The sequence below is a fragment of the Neodiprion pinetum genome, chromosome 5 (genome assembly GCF_021155775.2).
Source record: "Neodiprion pinetum isolate iyNeoPine1 chromosome 5, iyNeoPine1.2, whole genome shotgun sequence".
In the NCBI taxonomy this organism is placed as follows: Eukaryota; Metazoa; Arthropoda; class Insecta; order Hymenoptera; family Diprionidae; genus Neodiprion; species Neodiprion pinetum.
In genome coordinates this window covers 20642901-20658456 of record NC_060236.1, presented here as the reverse complement: position 1 = coordinate 20658456, position 15556 = coordinate 20642901, and the positions used below count along the sequence as shown (strand labels likewise).

The following is a 15556-nucleotide window of genomic DNA, read 5'->3' as shown; positions in this document are numbered from 1 at the left end:
AAGTCACATAATCACTTTAAGGCGACTCCGTAAAGCGATCGCTGTACGCTTCAGCATGGGTTACAAATGTGAAGGGTAGAGGTAAGGAGAATTATCACATATGGCTTTTTAATTGAAAAAGTGCCGGCCGAAGAATAGAAAACAGCGGTTCGTCAAGTGACCAAAATGGCGCTCATAAGCAACAAGGGAAACAACCTGATTGGCGCTTAGCTATCGGGGTTCAATCGGGTTCGATCTGATTAGCACTTTGTGGAACTTTTACTGCAGCAACGCCATCTTAATTTCCCTCTAATTTACAGACACTTTCTATATACGGAGCTAGTCTTCCTTACTTTTACCTTCTATAGTTGCAAGCAACGTAACGCCTGATTGGCCAAATCGACACCACTTGGCAACACGGACAGATCCACCTCACTCCCAAGGACTTTAATCGCGCTACCTACCGATAACTCGTATCGATATTTGTTCCCCTTAGCGGTGGGCAACCCCAAATACTTCACTTGGAAACACCTTATATATCCAACCACATCGTTTTGCTGATACGGCAAACATATCATGTTCACAAAACAGGTGTCTAACGACGGTTTGGAAGCAAAAAAATACAATTGAGATATGACAAGTCTGTTGTACATAATAATATGTCACCATTTGTTTACAATAACCTTGGTTGAGAGGAAGACATTTTATCCTGTTCAATTATGCCTTTGTGTAATAAAGAAAATAAATGAATGAATGTAAAATAATACAGTAAAGAAAGTAAAATAAGTAATGTTTCAAAATAGAAATCATCAAAAATTATTTAATGATATTGAAAATATGTATGCACGTATATTTGCAGAGCCATTTGCCTTACCCTGTCATGTTACAGTGCCATGGGCATGTTACGACTATCGGTGACGGATCTAGGTTCAATGACATCTTTGATACGACATAGAGTGCCTAACCGGAAATTAAATCGACGTTCTTGGTCAGATATCCGTACAGCCCATTTAACATTGAGCGATTCGATCATATCCCGGAAACGTTTTTCATTTTCCAGATAACGTTTCCTAAATAACGTTCGATCTAAATGTTTTTAGCGCAATTTTTTATCCATAGCAAGTATATTATTGGAAATGTTATTAAAGTTTGAAAAGAAAAACTGTGATAGGTACGAAGTCGGTCATATTTTAATGAAGTGTATTGCTGCACAATTTCAAAAATCTTTATAACACGGAAGTCTAAGATTTGCCGAAAGATCATATTCGTCGCGCAAAATGGTTGTAAATTTTTTGTCTTTCTTCTTATACAAATAACAAATGTCACCCAGCCCTTTTCTGTATCACAGATAGAAAAAATAGGAGTTGGGCTAGTCGACATATTGCACCTTGGTCAATTCGCTATTTCCTTCTTGGAATACAGTTTATCACAATTTAAAATATCTTTTGATCTGGAAAAAATTGTTTTTGCCGCAAAGCAGATAGTGCGTGACACACGGTATCTGAAGCGTCATTACGCTTTCCCGTGTACTAATTAATTAACAACTAAGCAGATGTGATTGCCGAGAACAAATCCCGAGTCAATCTGGCCAATATATGTACATGCGCTTTGCCGTATGAAATTTTACAACCCTAGTAAATCCAATTATTGATTACGTCGTCGCCATCGCCCACTCATTTAGTCACTGCAATGATGCTTAATTAGACACGGAATATTGTTTCACGCGCTGATTCAATAAGCTGGCTCTGTGGGACGCTGAAACTGTTTATACTCGCCATGCACGGAGAGCCGGTCAAGAGTTTAAAACTTTTTGCAAGTTCATTTGCAGCTTCTCATTTTTATAGCTGATTTTTAATCAGCCAACTGAGTTCTAAGGATTTGGTTTCGGAGCGAATCGCATGTGCCCAGTGCGTCCGTCTACAACCATTCCCGATTAAAAATCACGTTTTTTTTTTTTTTGTTTTTTTTATTATGTGGCTTTGTGCACTTGGTTTTGATTTAGAAAATGTGAAATTATCATTTGACGTTGAGATTGTCTTCACCAGACAGTGCTGCATAACAACTTTTACAAGGTTGAAGATCTATAATCGATAATCAGTCCCCGGGCAAAATAAAACGATTAAACAAATGTTGTGTTATTAAATATCATATAATGTCAAGTGTACAAATCAATTTCTTACTTTCTTTCGGCTTTCTCCAAAACCGTTTCGAAACAGTACATTTACCATTGATTTTGTGATTTTTGAGTGATTACTCTCTCAAGACAATATCTGAACAGCGCAGTAGCATAACATCCAAATGACATGTGAAATAGAGCTACAGTTTTCTGGAGTATCCGAATTATCCGTACAATCCGCGGATTTACCAGATCCAACGGTTCAAATTCGAATAGTTCGGATGTACGGATACCCGGGTATTCGAGTACTGTCTGGATAGTTCGAGTACACGAGTACTCGAGTACCCAGGTATCCGTACATCCGAACTATTCGAATAATCAGAGTACTTAATTTATTTGGATACTTGAACTATCCGAATAATACGAATAATTCGATTTCCCGCGCAAGGTTTGTCTTAAGATAGTTGTGCTACAAGTATTAAAGCTACGTGTTAGTTACAGCTACTATTATATGTATACTCTCGAAAATTTTTGCGACTCCACTTCAAATTTTCTACGCAGAAGTCGAGCAAGAGTGCAATTTCTGTACAATAAAGTGACATAGTCATACATTCCGTATGAATTCGACAGCTAACTCACAATATTATAAAACTTTGTTGTAAAGATACACAGTTGTTTTTCAAATTTCTTGAACATGTGGTGTGAAAGTAATTGATTTGCAAATTTTGTACAAATCGTTCTGGATATACTAACTATATGAATACTCAATTTATCCGAATATACGAATTACATGGATACCCGAACTATTCGGATACTGTAAGTATTCGCGTACTCGACTAACCGGATTAGAAGTTTCATAATTTACGGATTCGAGTTATTCGGCTATTCGAAAATACTGATAGCTCGGCTCCACGTCTAAGCACTAATGTAAACTGAATTATAGCATCTCATAAGGAGTAAATTGGGCAAAATTCTTTTGGCAGCCCAGCTAAAATAGAATGCTGCATGAACCGGCGAAATGATTTGTTGTGGAAATGGTAAAGGTTCAATAGCTCATACGACTTGCAGAAAAGCATTATTTCTTACCTGAAAGCGGTAGAAATACATTACCAGATATGCTTCTTACCAGAGGTTATCACGTCTTTGTGTATTGAAGTTTATGTTACTTCACTAGTTAATGCTGTATTGAGAAAATCATCATCGAAATGAGTTAGATATTGTAGCTTGAATGGTTGTAAACGTCGGCAAATTCCAGGTAATTAATTTGTACATGTAATACGTAAACTTCTCGTGACAGGAGCTCATAATTACTCTATGACGGGGAAAGATGTAATGAAAATAATGATTGAATGTTCAATTCAGCTTATTGAAAATGAAACTTAGCAAAGAAAACATATAAACAGAGGAAAGGGTAGTGAAAAAAAAATGTTGAGAATTAATGACTGAAATGATAGTATGATTTTGATGCGTATGATAAACTTGCAGTATGTATTGTGTATTTTTTACAATAATAAAATCAAAACTGATCATGTATGATGAATGAAATGATTGATACTTCTTGTGGAATCACTATTGACGATATAGTATCAGACATGTGCTATCGGAAATTTTTACAAAGCGAAATGCATGATCACTTAATGTCAAGGTAAAGCGTGGGCAATTGAAGAACTTAATGAAATTAAGGGAACTGACGATTACGGTAAGTAAACCTCGATTAGAAACGTAAAAGTTTCGAATAATGATATGAAACCATACTTACGATGAATTACATACACGTAGGAGGAACATGGGAGGTAATATTGAACACTTCCACACTCATACCACAGAGGAAAGCTCTCCTCAACTTCGGTTACTTACGCAGCGGGTATAACATAACAGCGTATTTATCAAAGGCGTGAAAAGAAAAATATTTTTACAAATGTTTAAATAAGGGTGTGAGGTATATAAAGAGGTACTGCTCAGTATGTGCACCAGTGATGTTCCGGATTTCGGAAGCTTCCTGCAAGATGAGGTGCACTCAGTTAATATGTGTGATTTTGAGTGTAACTGTGGCAGGTACTCATGGGAGACCAAATGCTCAGCACGAGGACCGTGTGGCACTTGCTATAGACGTACTAGAATTAGATAAAGATCTTGATGTACTGATGAGAGACGTAGGAGATGGATTTGGTGGCATTGGACCCATTGGATACGCTCCACTGAATAATCCGTACTTCGATGGTGGGTCTGATTACTCAGATGATGTTGATTACTCCGGAAACGAATTTGATAGTGACGAATACACGGGGGTCGGCGGTCAGGACGGCGGATCTGGTGTATCGAAAACTTCAACATCAACGACCACATCAACATCGTCGAAAGGAGGCAGTACAGGATCTTCATACGGCTCTAGTGGAGGATCGACGGCCAGTGCAGGTGGTGCAAGTGCAGCGGGAGGAGCCAGTGCCGGTGCGGCTGGAGCATCCGGTGCGAGTGCAGCTGGCGCAGCTGGTTCCAGTGCAGCTGGAGCATCCGGTGCGGGTGCAGCAGGCGCGGCTGGAGCATCCGGTGCAAGTTCAGCTGGCGCAGCCGGTTCCAGTGCAGCTGGCGCAGCTGGTTCCAGTGCAGCTGGAGCAGCTGGTGCCGGTGCAGCAGGAGCAGCTGGTTCTAGTGCAGCAGGAGCAGCCGGTGCAGGTGCAGCAGGAGCAGCTGGTGCGGGTGCGGCAGGCGCAGCCGGTGCCGGTGCGGCAGGAGCAGCTGGTTCGAGTGCAGCAGGAGCAGCTGGTGCCGGTGCAGCAGGAGCAGCCGGTGCAGGTGCAGCAGGAGCAGCTGGTGCGGGTGCAGCAGGAGCAGCTGGTGCGGGTGCGGCAGGCGCAGCCGGTGCCGGTGCGGCAGGGGCGGCTGGCTCAAGTGCAGCAGGAGCAGCTGGTGCCGGTGCAGCAGGAGCAGCCGGTGCAGGTGCAGCAGGAGCAGCTGGTGCGGGTGCGGCAGGCGCAGCCGGTGCCGGTGCGGCAGGAGCAGCTGGTGCGAGTGCGGCAGGCGCAGCAGGTGCATATGGAGCTGGCGCAGCCAGTGCTGGAGCAGCAGGAGCAGCTGGAGCATACGGAGCAGGAGCAGCTGGTGCCGGAGCAGCAGGAGCAGCAGGTGCGTACGGAGCTGGCGCGGCCGGTGCTGGTGCAGCAGGAGCAGCTGGTGCGTACGGAGCTGGCGCAGCCGGTGCTGGAGCAGCAGGAGCAGCTGGTGCATACGGAGCTGGAGCAGCCGGTGCTGGTGCGGCCGGAGCAGCAGGTGCGTACGGAGCTGGCGCAGCCGGTGCTGGTGCAGCAGGAGCAGCAGGTGCGTACGGAGCTGGCGCGGCCGGTGCTGGTGCAGCAGGAGCAGCTGGTGCATACGGAGCTGGTGCAGCCGGTGCTGGAGCAGCAGGAGCAGCTGGTGCATACGGAGCTGGAGCAGCCGGTGCTGGTGCGGCCGGAGCAGCAGGTGCGTACGGAGCTGGCGGAGCTGGTGCCGGTGCAGCGGGAGCAGCTGGTGCATACGGAGCTGGAGCAGCCGGTGCTGGTGCAGCAGGAGCAGCTGGTGCATACGGAGCTGGCGCAGCCGGTGCTGGTGCGGCCGGAGCGGCAGGTGCGTACGGAGCTGGCGCAGCCGGTGCTGGTGCAGCAGGAGCAGCTGGTGCGTACGGAGCTGGCGGTGCTGGTGCCGGTGCAGCGGGAGCAGCTGGTGCATACGGAGCTGGAGCAGCCGGTGCTGGTGCAGCAGGAGCAGCTGGTGCATACGGAGCTGGCGCAGCCGGTGCTGGTGCAGCAGGAGCAGCTGGTGCGTACGGAGCTGGCGGAGCTGGTGCCGGTGCAGCGGGAGCAGCTGGTGCATACGGAGCTGGAGCAGCCGGTGCTGGTGCAGCAGGAGCAGCTGGTGCATACGGAGCTGGCGCAGCCGGTGCTGGAGCAGCAGGAGCAGCTGGAGCATACGGTGCAGGAGCAGCTGGTGCCGGTGCAGCAGGTGCAGCTGGTGCATACGGAGCTGGCGCAGCCGGTGCTGGTGCGGCAGGAGCAGCTGGTGCCGGTGCAGCAGGAGCAGCTGGTGCCGGTGCAGCAGGAGCAGCTGGTGCGTATGGAGCTGGCGCAGCCGGTGCCGGTGCAGCAGGAGCGGCAGGTGCGGGTGCAGCTGGAGCATCCGGTGCAGGTGCGGCAGGCGCAGCTGGTTCCAGTGCAGCCGGCGCAGCCGGTGCCGGTGCGGCAGGAGCAGCTGGTGCAAGTGCGGCAGGCGCAGCCGGTGCCGGTGCGGCAGGAGCAGCAGGTGCCAGTGCAGCAGGAGCGGCAGGTGCGGGTGCAGCTGGAGCATCCGGTGCAGGTGTGGCAGGCGCAGCTGGATCCAGTGCAGCTGGCGCAGCCGGTGCCGGTGCGGCAGGAGCAGCTGGTGCAAGTGCGGCAGGCGCAGCCGGTGCCGGTGCGGCAGGAGCAGCAGGTGCCAGTGCAGCAGGAGCGGCAGGTGCGGGTGCAGCTGGAGCATCCGGTGCAGGTGCGGCAGGCGCAGCTGGTTCCAGTGCAGCTGGCGCAGCCGGTGCCGGTGCGGCAGGAGCAGCAGGTGCCGGTGCAGCAGGAGCGGCTGGTGCCGGTGCAGCAGGAGCAGCAGGTGCGGGTGCAGCTGGAGCATCCGGTGCGGGTGCAGCAGGCGCAGCTGGTTCCAGTGCAGCTGGCGCAGCCAGTGCCGGTGCAGCTGGAGCAGCTGGTGCGTACGGAGCTGGCGCAGCTGGTGCTGGTGCAGCAGGAGCAGCTGGTGCATACGGAGCTGGAGCAGCCGGTGCTGGTGCGGCCGGAGCAGCAGGTGCGTACGGAGCTGGCGCAGCCGGTGCTGGTGCAGCAGGAGCAGCTGGTGCGTACGGAGTTGGCGGAGCTGGTGCCGGTGCAGCGGGAGCAGCTGGTGCATACGGAGCTGGAGCAGCCGGTGCTGGTGCAGCAGGAGCAGCTGGTGCATACGGAGCTGGCGCAGCCGGTGCTGGTGCGGCCGGAGCAGCAGGTGCGTACGGAGCTGGCGCAGCCGGTGCTGGTGCAGCAGGAGCAGCTGGTGCGTACGGAGCTGGCGGAGCTGGTGCCGGTGCAGCGGGAGCAGCTGGTGCATACGGAGCTGGAGCAGCCGGTGCTGGTGCAGCAGGAGCAGCTGGTGCATACGGAGCTGGCGCAGCCGGTGCTGGTGCAGCAGGAGCAGCTGGTGCGTACGGAGCTGGCGGAGCTGGTGCCGGTGCAGCGGGAGCAGCTGGTGCATACGGAGCTGGAGCAGCCGGTGCTGGTGCAGCAGGAGCAGCTGGTGCATACGGGGCTGGCGCAGCCGGTGCTGGAGCAGCAGGAGCAGCTGGAGCATACGGAGCAGGAGCAGCTGGTGCCGGTGCAGCAGGTGCAGCTGGTGCATACGGAGCTGGCGCAGCCGGTGCTGGTGCGGCAGGAGCAGCTGGTGCCGGTGCAGCAGGAGCAGCTGGTGCATATGGAGCTGGCGCAGCCGGTGCCGGTGCAGCAGGAGCTACAGGTGCGGGTGCAGCTGGAGCATCCGGTGCAGGTGCGGCAGGCGCAGCTGGTTCCAGTGCAGCTGGCGCAGCCGGTGCCAGTGCGGCAGGAGCAGCTGGTGCAAGTGCGGCAGGCGCAGCCGGTGCCGGTGCGGCAGGAGCAGCAGGTGCCAGTGCAGCAGGAGCGGCAGGTGCGGGTGCAGCTGGAGCATCCGGTGCAGGTGCGGCGGGCGCAGCTGGTTCCAGTGCAGCTGGCGCAGCCGGTGCCGGTGCGACAGGAGCAGCTGGTGCCAGTGCAGCAGGAGCGGCTGGTGCTGGTGCAGCAGGGGCAGCGGGAGCGGGTGCAGCAGGAGCAGCTGGTGCATACGGAGCTGGCGCAGCCGGCGCTGGTGCAGCGGGAGCAGCTGGCGCATACGGAGCTGGAGCAGCCGGTGCTGGTGCGGCCGGAGCAGCAGGTGCGTACGGAGCTGGCGCAGCCGGTGCTGGTGCGGCCGGAGCAGCAGGTGCGTACGGAGCTGGCGCAGCCGGTGCTGGTGCAGCAGGAGCAGCTGGTGCGTACGGAGCTGGCGGAGCTGGTGCCGGTGCAGCGGGAGCAGCTGGTGCAAACGGAGCTGGAGCAGCCGGTGCTGGTGCAGCAGGAGCAGCTGGGGCATACGGAGCTGGCGCAGCCGGTGCTGGTGCAGCAGGAGCAGCTGGTGCGTACGGAGCTGGCGGAGCTGGTGCCGGTGCAGCGGGAGCAGCCGGTGCATACGGAGCTGGAGCAGCCGGTGCTGGTGCAGCAGGAGCAGCTGGTGCATACGGAGCTGGTGCAGCCGGTGCTGGAGCAGCAGGAGCAGCTGGAGCATACGGAGCAGGAGCAGCTGGTGCCGGTGCAGCAGGTGCAGCTGGTGCATACGGAGCTGGCGCAGCCGGTGCCGGTGCAGCAGGAGCAGCTGGTGCATATGGAGCTGGCGCAGCCGGTGCCGGTGCAGCAGGAGCGGCAGGTGCGGGTGCAGCTGGAGCATCCGGTGCAGGTGCGGCAGGTGCAGCTGGTTCCAGTGCAGCTGGCGCAGCCGGTGCCGGTGCGGCAGGAGCAGCTGGTGCAAGTGCGGCAGGCGCAGCCGGTGCCGGTGCGGCAGGAGCAGCAGGTGCCAGTGCAGCAGGAGCGGCAGGTGCGGGTGCAGCTGGAGCATCCGGTGCAGGTGCGGCAGGCGCAGCTGGTTCCAGTGCAGCTGGCGCAGCCGGTGCCGGTGCGGCAGGAGCAGCAGGTGCCAGTGCAGCAGGAGCGGCTGGTGCATACGGAGCTGGCGCAGCCGGCGCTGGTGCAGCGGGAGCAGCTGGTGCATACGGAGCTGGCGCAGCCGGTGCTGGAGCAGCAGGAGCAGCTGGAGCATACGGAGCAGGAGCAGCTGGTGCCGGTGCAGCAGGAGCTGCTGGTGCGTACGGAGCTGGAGCAGCCGGTGCTGGTGCAGCGGGAGCAGCTGGTGCGTACGGAGCTGGAGCAGCGGGTGCTGGTGCAGCAGGAGCAGCTGGTGCATACGGAGCTGGCGCAGCTGGGGCATACGGAGCAGGAGCAGCTGGTGCCGGTGCAGCAGGAGCTGCTGGTGCGTACGGAGCTGGAGCAGCCGGTGCTGGTTCAGCGGGAGCAGCTGGTGCGTACGGAGCTGGAGCAGCGGGTGCTGGTGCGGCAGGAGCAGCTGGTGCCGGTGCAGCAGGAGCAGCTGGTGCATATGGAGCTGGCGCAGCCGGTGCCAGTGCAGCAGGAGCGGCAGGTGCGGGTGCAGCTGGAGCATCCGGTGCAGGTGCGGCGGGCGCAGCTGGTTCCAGCGCAGCTGGCGCAGCCGGTGCGGGTGCAGCGGGTGCAGCTGGTGCCGGTGCAGCAGGAGCAGCAGGTGCCGGTGCAGCAGGAGCAGCTGGTGCTGGTGCGGCAGGAGCAGCTGGTGCATACGGAGCTGGCGCAGCCGGCGCAGGTGCAGCGGGAGCGGCTGGTGCATACGGAGCTGGCGCAGCCGGTGCTGGAGCAGCAGGAGCAGCAGGAGCATACGGAGCAGGAGCAGCCGGTGCTGGTGCAGCAGGAGCAGCTGGTGCATACGGTGCAGGAGCGGCTGGTGCATACGGAGCTGGCGCAGCCGGTGCCGGTGCAGCGGGAGCAGCTGGTGCATACGGCGCTGGAGCAGCCGGTGCTGGTGCAGCGGGAGCAGCTGGTGCATACGGAGCAGGAGCAGCTGGTGCATACGGAGCAGGAGCAGCTGGTGCATACGGAGCTGGCGCAGCCGGTGCGTACGGAGCTGGAGCCGCCGGTGCTGGCGCAGCGGGAGCAGCTGGTGCATACGGAGCAGGAGCAGCTGGTGCATACGGAGCTGGCGCAGCCGGTGCTGGTGCAGCAGGAGCTGCCGGTGCATATGGAGCTGGAGCAGCTGGTGCATACGGAGCTGGAGCAGCCGGTGCTGGTGCAGCAGGAGCAGCTGGTGCATACGGAGCAGGAGCAGCTGGCGCATACGGAGCTGGCGCAGCTGGTGCTGGTGCAGCAGGAGCAGCTGGTGCATACGGAGCAGGAGCAGCTGGCGCATACGGAGCTGGCGCAGCTGGCGCTGGTGCAGCAGGAGCTGCCGGTGCATATGGAGCTGGAGCAGCTGGTGCATATGGAGCTGGAGCAGCCAGTGCTGGTGCAGCAGGAGCAGCTAGTGCCGGTGCAGCAGGAGCAGCGGGTGCTGGTGCAGCAGGAGCAGCAGGTGCAGGTGCAGCAGGAGCAGCAGGTGCAGGTGCAGCCGGAGCGTCCGGTTCGGGTGCAGCAGGCGCAGCCGGTGCAGGTGCAGCAGGAGCAGCTGGTGCTGGTGCGGCAGGAGCAGCTGGTGCGGGTGCCGCAGGCGCAGCTGGTGCCGGTGCTGCAGGAGCAGCAGGTGCGGGTGCAGCGGGAGCAGCTGGTGCCGGTGCGGCAGGAGCAGCAGGTGCGGGTGCAGCAGGAGCAGCTGGTGCCGGTGCAGCAGGAGCAGCAGGTGCGGGTGCAGCGGGAGCAGCTGGTGCTGGTGCAGCGGGTGCAGCAGGTGCCGGTGCGGCAGGTGCAGGTGCAGCAGGAGCAGCTGGCGCTGGTGCTGCAGGTGCAGCCGGCGCCGGTGCAGCAGGAGCAGCTGGTGCGGGTGCAGCGGGAGCAGCTGGTGCCGGTGCAGCAGGAGCAGCTGGTGCATACGGAGGCGGCGCAGCCGGTGCTGGTGCCGCAGGAGCAGCTGGTGCATACGGAGCTGGCGCAGCCGGTGCTGGTGCAGCAGGAGCAGCTGGTGCATACGGAGCAGGTGCAGCTGGCGCATACGGAGCTGGCGCAGCTGGTGCTGGTGCAGCAGGAGCAGCTGGTGCATACGGAGCTGGCGCAGCCGGTGCTGGTGCAGCAGGAGCAGCTGGTGCATACGGAGCAGGAGCAGCTGGCGCATACGGAGCTGGCGCAGCTGGTGCTGGTGCAGCAGGAGCAGCTGGTGCATACGGAGCAGGAGCAGCTGGCGCATACGGAGCTGGCGCAGCTGGCGCTGGTGCAGCAGGAGCAGCTGGTGCATACGGAGCAGGAGCAGCTGGTGCATACGGAGCTGGCGCAGCTGGTGCGTACGGAGCTGGAGCCGCCGGTGCTGGCGCAGCGGGAGCAGCTGGTGCATACGGAGCAGGAGCAGCTGGTGCATACGGAGCTGGCGCAGCCGGTGCTGGTGCAGCAGGAGCTGCCGGTGCATATGGAGCTGGAGCAGCTGGTGCATACGGAGCAGGAGCAGCTGGTGCGTACGGAGCTGGTGCAGCCGGTGCTGGTGCAGCAGGAGCAGCTGGTGCATACGGAGCAGGAGCTGCTGGCGCATACGGAGCTGGCGCAGCCGGTGCTGGTGCAGCAGGAGCAGCTGGTGCATACGGAGCAGGAGCGGCTGGTGCATACGGAGCTGGCGCAGCCGGTGCTGGTGCAGCAGGAGCAGCTGGTGCGTACGGAGCTGGTGCAGCCGGTGCTGGTGCAGCAGGAGCAGCTGGTGCATACGGAGCAGGAGCTGCTGGCGCATACGGAGCTGGCGCAGCCGGTGCTGGTGCAGCAGGAGCAGCTGGTTTATACGGAGCAGGAGCGGCTGGTGCATACGGAGCTGGCGCAGCCGGTGCCGGTGCAGCAGGAGCAGCAGGTGCGGGTGCAGCAGGTGCAGCTGGTGCTAGTGCAGCAGGAGCATCCGGTGCAGGTGCAGCAGGCGCAGCCGGTTCCAGTGCAGCTGGAGCGGCTGGTGCAGGTGCAGCAGGAGCAGCTGGCGCCGGTGCAGCCGGCGCAGCCGGTGCCGGTGCTGCAGGAGCAGCAGGTGCGGGTGCAGCAGGAGCAGCTGGTGCAGGTGCAGCTGGCGCAGCCGGTGCTGGCGCAGCTGGAGCGGCTGGTGCAGGTGCAGCAGGAGCAGCTGGCGCTGGTGCGGCGGGGGCAGCTGGTGCGGGTGCTGCAGGCGCAGCTGGTGCTGGTGCAGCAGGAGCAGCCGGCGCAGGTGCCGCAGGCGCAGCTGGTGCCGGTGCAGCAGGAGCAGCAGGTGCGGGTGCAGCAGGAGCAGCTGGTGCCGGTGCAGCAGGAGCAGCTGGTGCCGGCGCAGCAGGAGCAGCTGGTGCATACGGAGCTGGCGCAGCCGGTGCCGGTGCAGCAGGCGCAGCCGGTGCTGGTGCCGCAGGAGCAGCTGGTGCATACGGAGCAGGAGCGGCTGGTGCATACGGTGCCGGCGCAGCCGGTGCCGGTGCAGCAGGAGCAGCTGGTGCATACGGAACTGGCGCAGCCGGTGCCGGTGCAGCGGGAGCAGCTGGCGCATACGGAGCTGGCGCAGCCGGTGCTGGTGCAGCAGGAGCAGCTGGTGCATACGGAGCTGGCGCAGCCGGTGCTGGTGCAGCAGGAGCAGCTGGTGCATACGGAGCAGGAGCAGCTGGTGCATACGGAGCAGGAGCAGCCGGTGCATACGGAGCAGGAGCAGCCGGTGCGTACGGAGCAGGAGCAGCTGGTGCAGGTGCAGCGGGAGTAGCTGGTGCATACGGAGCTGGAGCAGCCGGTGCTGGTGCAGCGGGAGCAGCTGGTGCATACGGAGCTGGAGCAGCCGGTGCTGGTGCAGCAGGAGCAGCTGGTGCATATGGAGCAGGAGCGGCTGGTGCTTACGGAGCTGGCGCAGCCGGTGCCGGTGCAGCAGGAGCAGCAGGTGCGGGTGCAGCAGGTGCAGCTGGTGCTAGTGCAGCTGGAGCATCCGGTGCAGGTGCAGCAGGCGCAGCCGGTTCCAGTGCAGCTGGAGCGGCTGGTGCAGGTGCGGCAGGAGCAGCTGGCGCTGGTGCAGCAGGCGCAGCTGGTGCCGGTGCAGCAGGAGCAGCTGGTGCTGGTGCAGCAGGAGCAGCTGGTGCAGGTGCAGCAGGCGCAGCTGGTGCCGGTGCAGCAGGAGCAGCGGGTGCGGGTGCAGCAGGAGCAGCTGGTGCGGGTGCAGCAGGCGCAGCTGGTGCTAGTGCAGCTGGAGCATCCGGTGCAGGCGCAGCAGGAGCAGCTGGTGCGGGTGCAGCTGGTGCAGCCGGTGCTGGCGCAGCTGGAGCGGCCGGTGCAGGTGCAGCAGGAGCAGCCGGAGCGGGTGCAGCAGGAGCAGCTGGTGCCGGTGCAGCAGGAGCAGCCGGTGTCGGCGCAGCAGGAGCAGCTGGTGCATATGGAGCTGGCGCAGCCGGTGCCGGTGCAGCAGGAGCAGCTGGTGCCGGCACAGCAGGAGCAGCTGGTGCATACGGAGCTGGCGCAGCCGGTGCCGGTGCAGCAGGCGCAGCCGGTGCTGGTGCCGCAGGAGCAGCTGGTGCATACGGAGCAGGAGCGGCTGGTGCATACGGAGCTGGCGCAGCCGGTGCCGGTGCAGCAGGAGCAGCTGGTGCATACGGAGCCGGCGCAGCCGGTGCCGGTGCAGCGGGAGCAGCCGGCGCATACGGAGCTGGCGCAGCCGGTGCTGGTGCAGCAGGAGCAGCTGGTGCATACGGAGCTGGCGCAGCCGGTGCTGGTGCAGCAGGAGCAGCTGGTGCATACGGAGCTGGCGCAGCCGGTGCTGGTGCAGCAGGAGCAGCTGGAGCATACGGAGCAGGAGCAGCTGGTGCATACGGAGCAGGAGCAGCTGGTGCGTACGGAGCTGGCGCAGCCGGTGCTGGTGCAGCAGGAGCAGCTGGTGCCTACGGAGCAGGAGCAGCGGGTGCATACGGAGCTGGCGCAGCCGGTGCTGGTGCAGCAGGAGCAGCTGGTGCCTACGGAGCAGGAGCAGCGGGTGCATACGGAGCTGGCGCAGCCGGTGCTGGTGCAGCAGGAGCAGCTGGTGCATACGGAGCAGGAGCAGCTGGTGCATACGGAGCTGGCGCAGCTGGTGCCGGTGCAGCAGGAGCAGCCGGTGCCGGTGCAGCAGGAGCAGCTGGTGCGGGTGCAGCAGGTGCAGCTGGTTCTGGTGCAGCAGGAGCAGCTGGTGCAGGTGCAGCAGGAGCAGCTGGTGCGGGCGCAGCAGGCGCAGCCGGTTCTGGTGCAGCAGGAGCAGCTGGTGCAGGTGCAGCAGGAGCTGCCGGTGCCGGTGCAGCAGGAGCAGCCGGCGCTGGTGCAGCAGGAGCAGCTGGTGCGGGCGCAGCGGGTGCAGCTGGTTTCGGTGCAGCAGGAGCAGCTGGTGCAGGTGCAGCAGGAGCGGCCGGTGCGGGTGCAGCAGGAGCGGCTGGTGCGGGTGCAGCAGGCGCAGCAGGTTCGGGTGCAGCAGGCGCAGCCGGTGCCGGTGCAGCAGGAGCAGCCGGTGCCGGTGCAGCAGGAGCGGCCGGTGCGGGTGCAGCAGGAGCGGCTGGTGCGGGTGCAGCAGGCGCAGCAGGTTCGGGTGCAGCAGGCGCAGCTGGCGCCGGTGCAGCAGGAGCAGCTGGCGCGGGCGCAGCAGGCGCAGCTGGTTCCAGTGCAGCAGGAGCAGCTGGAGCAGGTGCTGCAGGATCTGCCGGTGCAGGTGCAGCAGGAGCGGCTGGTGCGGGTGCAGCAGGAGCAGCAGGTTCGGGTGCAGCAGGCGCAGCAGGTTCGAGTGCAGCAGGCGCAGCCGGTGCCGGTGCAGCAGGAGGAGCTAGTTCTGGTGCAGCAGGAGCAGCTGGTTCGGGTGCAGCAGGAGGAGCCAGTGCCGGTGCAGCAGGAGCAGCTGGTGCCAGTGCAGCAGGAGGAGCCAGTTCTGGTGCAGCAGGAGGAGCCAGTGGTGGTGCAGCCGGAGGTGGATCATCGTCGTCCGAAACCTCCACCTCAGTCACAGAACAGTCCACTGCAGCCGGTGCAGCAGGATCCGAATCAAATCTGTCCCATGCTGCAGGATGTGGCGCACATCATCACCACCATCACCATATTCCAAAGGAATATTATTATGAACCTCACATGGCATTCGCATAGATTCATTTACCACCATTGATACTTTATTGAATCTGTATGTGTACCTACGTTCAGACCCACGTGAACGAAAACTTCTGGGCATTCACTGTATCAGTCAATTTCTGATTTCATACTTTGACTCTACATTGAACGTTCTCCCTGTTATATAATAATGTTATCAGATCCTAACGTTTTATAAGTCATGAACTGTTACACTGAAGCTCATCAGTTCACGAAAATTCTTCTTTAACTCTACATATACCTTTAATTTTGTTTTTGTTCGAATTTATATAATTAATCCGTCATGTTTATAGTCATCAATTACCCATCGTGGGCTAGAAATAGACGATCTCATGTGCATTGTCCTAAAATCTTTATCCAATTAGTTTCTAGTGTTAGTATATCAGAGAAATCGTGCACATAAATAAATGTTATTCCTTCAACGCAACCTAATATATCTGATTACAAGAATAAATATTCACCCGCATATCACTGTCCGCATTTTTTTTCTGTAGCCTTTTTTTTCGCCCTACTCTAAGTTTTTACGAATTTCCCTGTGAAAAAAAAACTTATCCTATAGATCCAATGATGAGCGTCTTTACTTGGGGTATGCTTGTTCGAATTCACTTTACCTACGGCATTTACTTCA

At 59.2% G+C, this 15556-nt stretch overlaps 3 protein-coding genes across 7 annotated transcripts in view; all 3 read left to right on the top strand.

Annotated features, from left to right (window-relative positions):
• The window catches only part of LOC124218764 (cyclic nucleotide-gated channel alpha-3), a 91279-nt gene that overhangs the window by 61079 nt on the left and 14644 nt on the right, over positions 1–15556 (top strand). The window lies entirely within an intron of this gene.
• LOC138191021 (trichohyalin-like) lies at positions 4173–12550 on the top strand. The gene has a single exon (XM_069136418.1). It carries the CDS (start codon positions 4313–4315, stop codon positions 12548–12550), a length of 8238 nt encoding a protein of 2745 aa, XP_068992519.1. The 5' UTR covers positions 4173–4312.
• On the top strand, positions 12507–15399 carry LOC124218757 (putative uncharacterized protein DDB_G0271606). Its single transcript, XM_069136424.1, has one exon. It carries the CDS (start codon positions 12656–12658, stop codon positions 14945–14947), a length of 2292 nt encoding a protein of 763 aa, XP_068992525.1. The 5' UTR covers positions 12507–12655; the 3' UTR covers positions 14948–15399.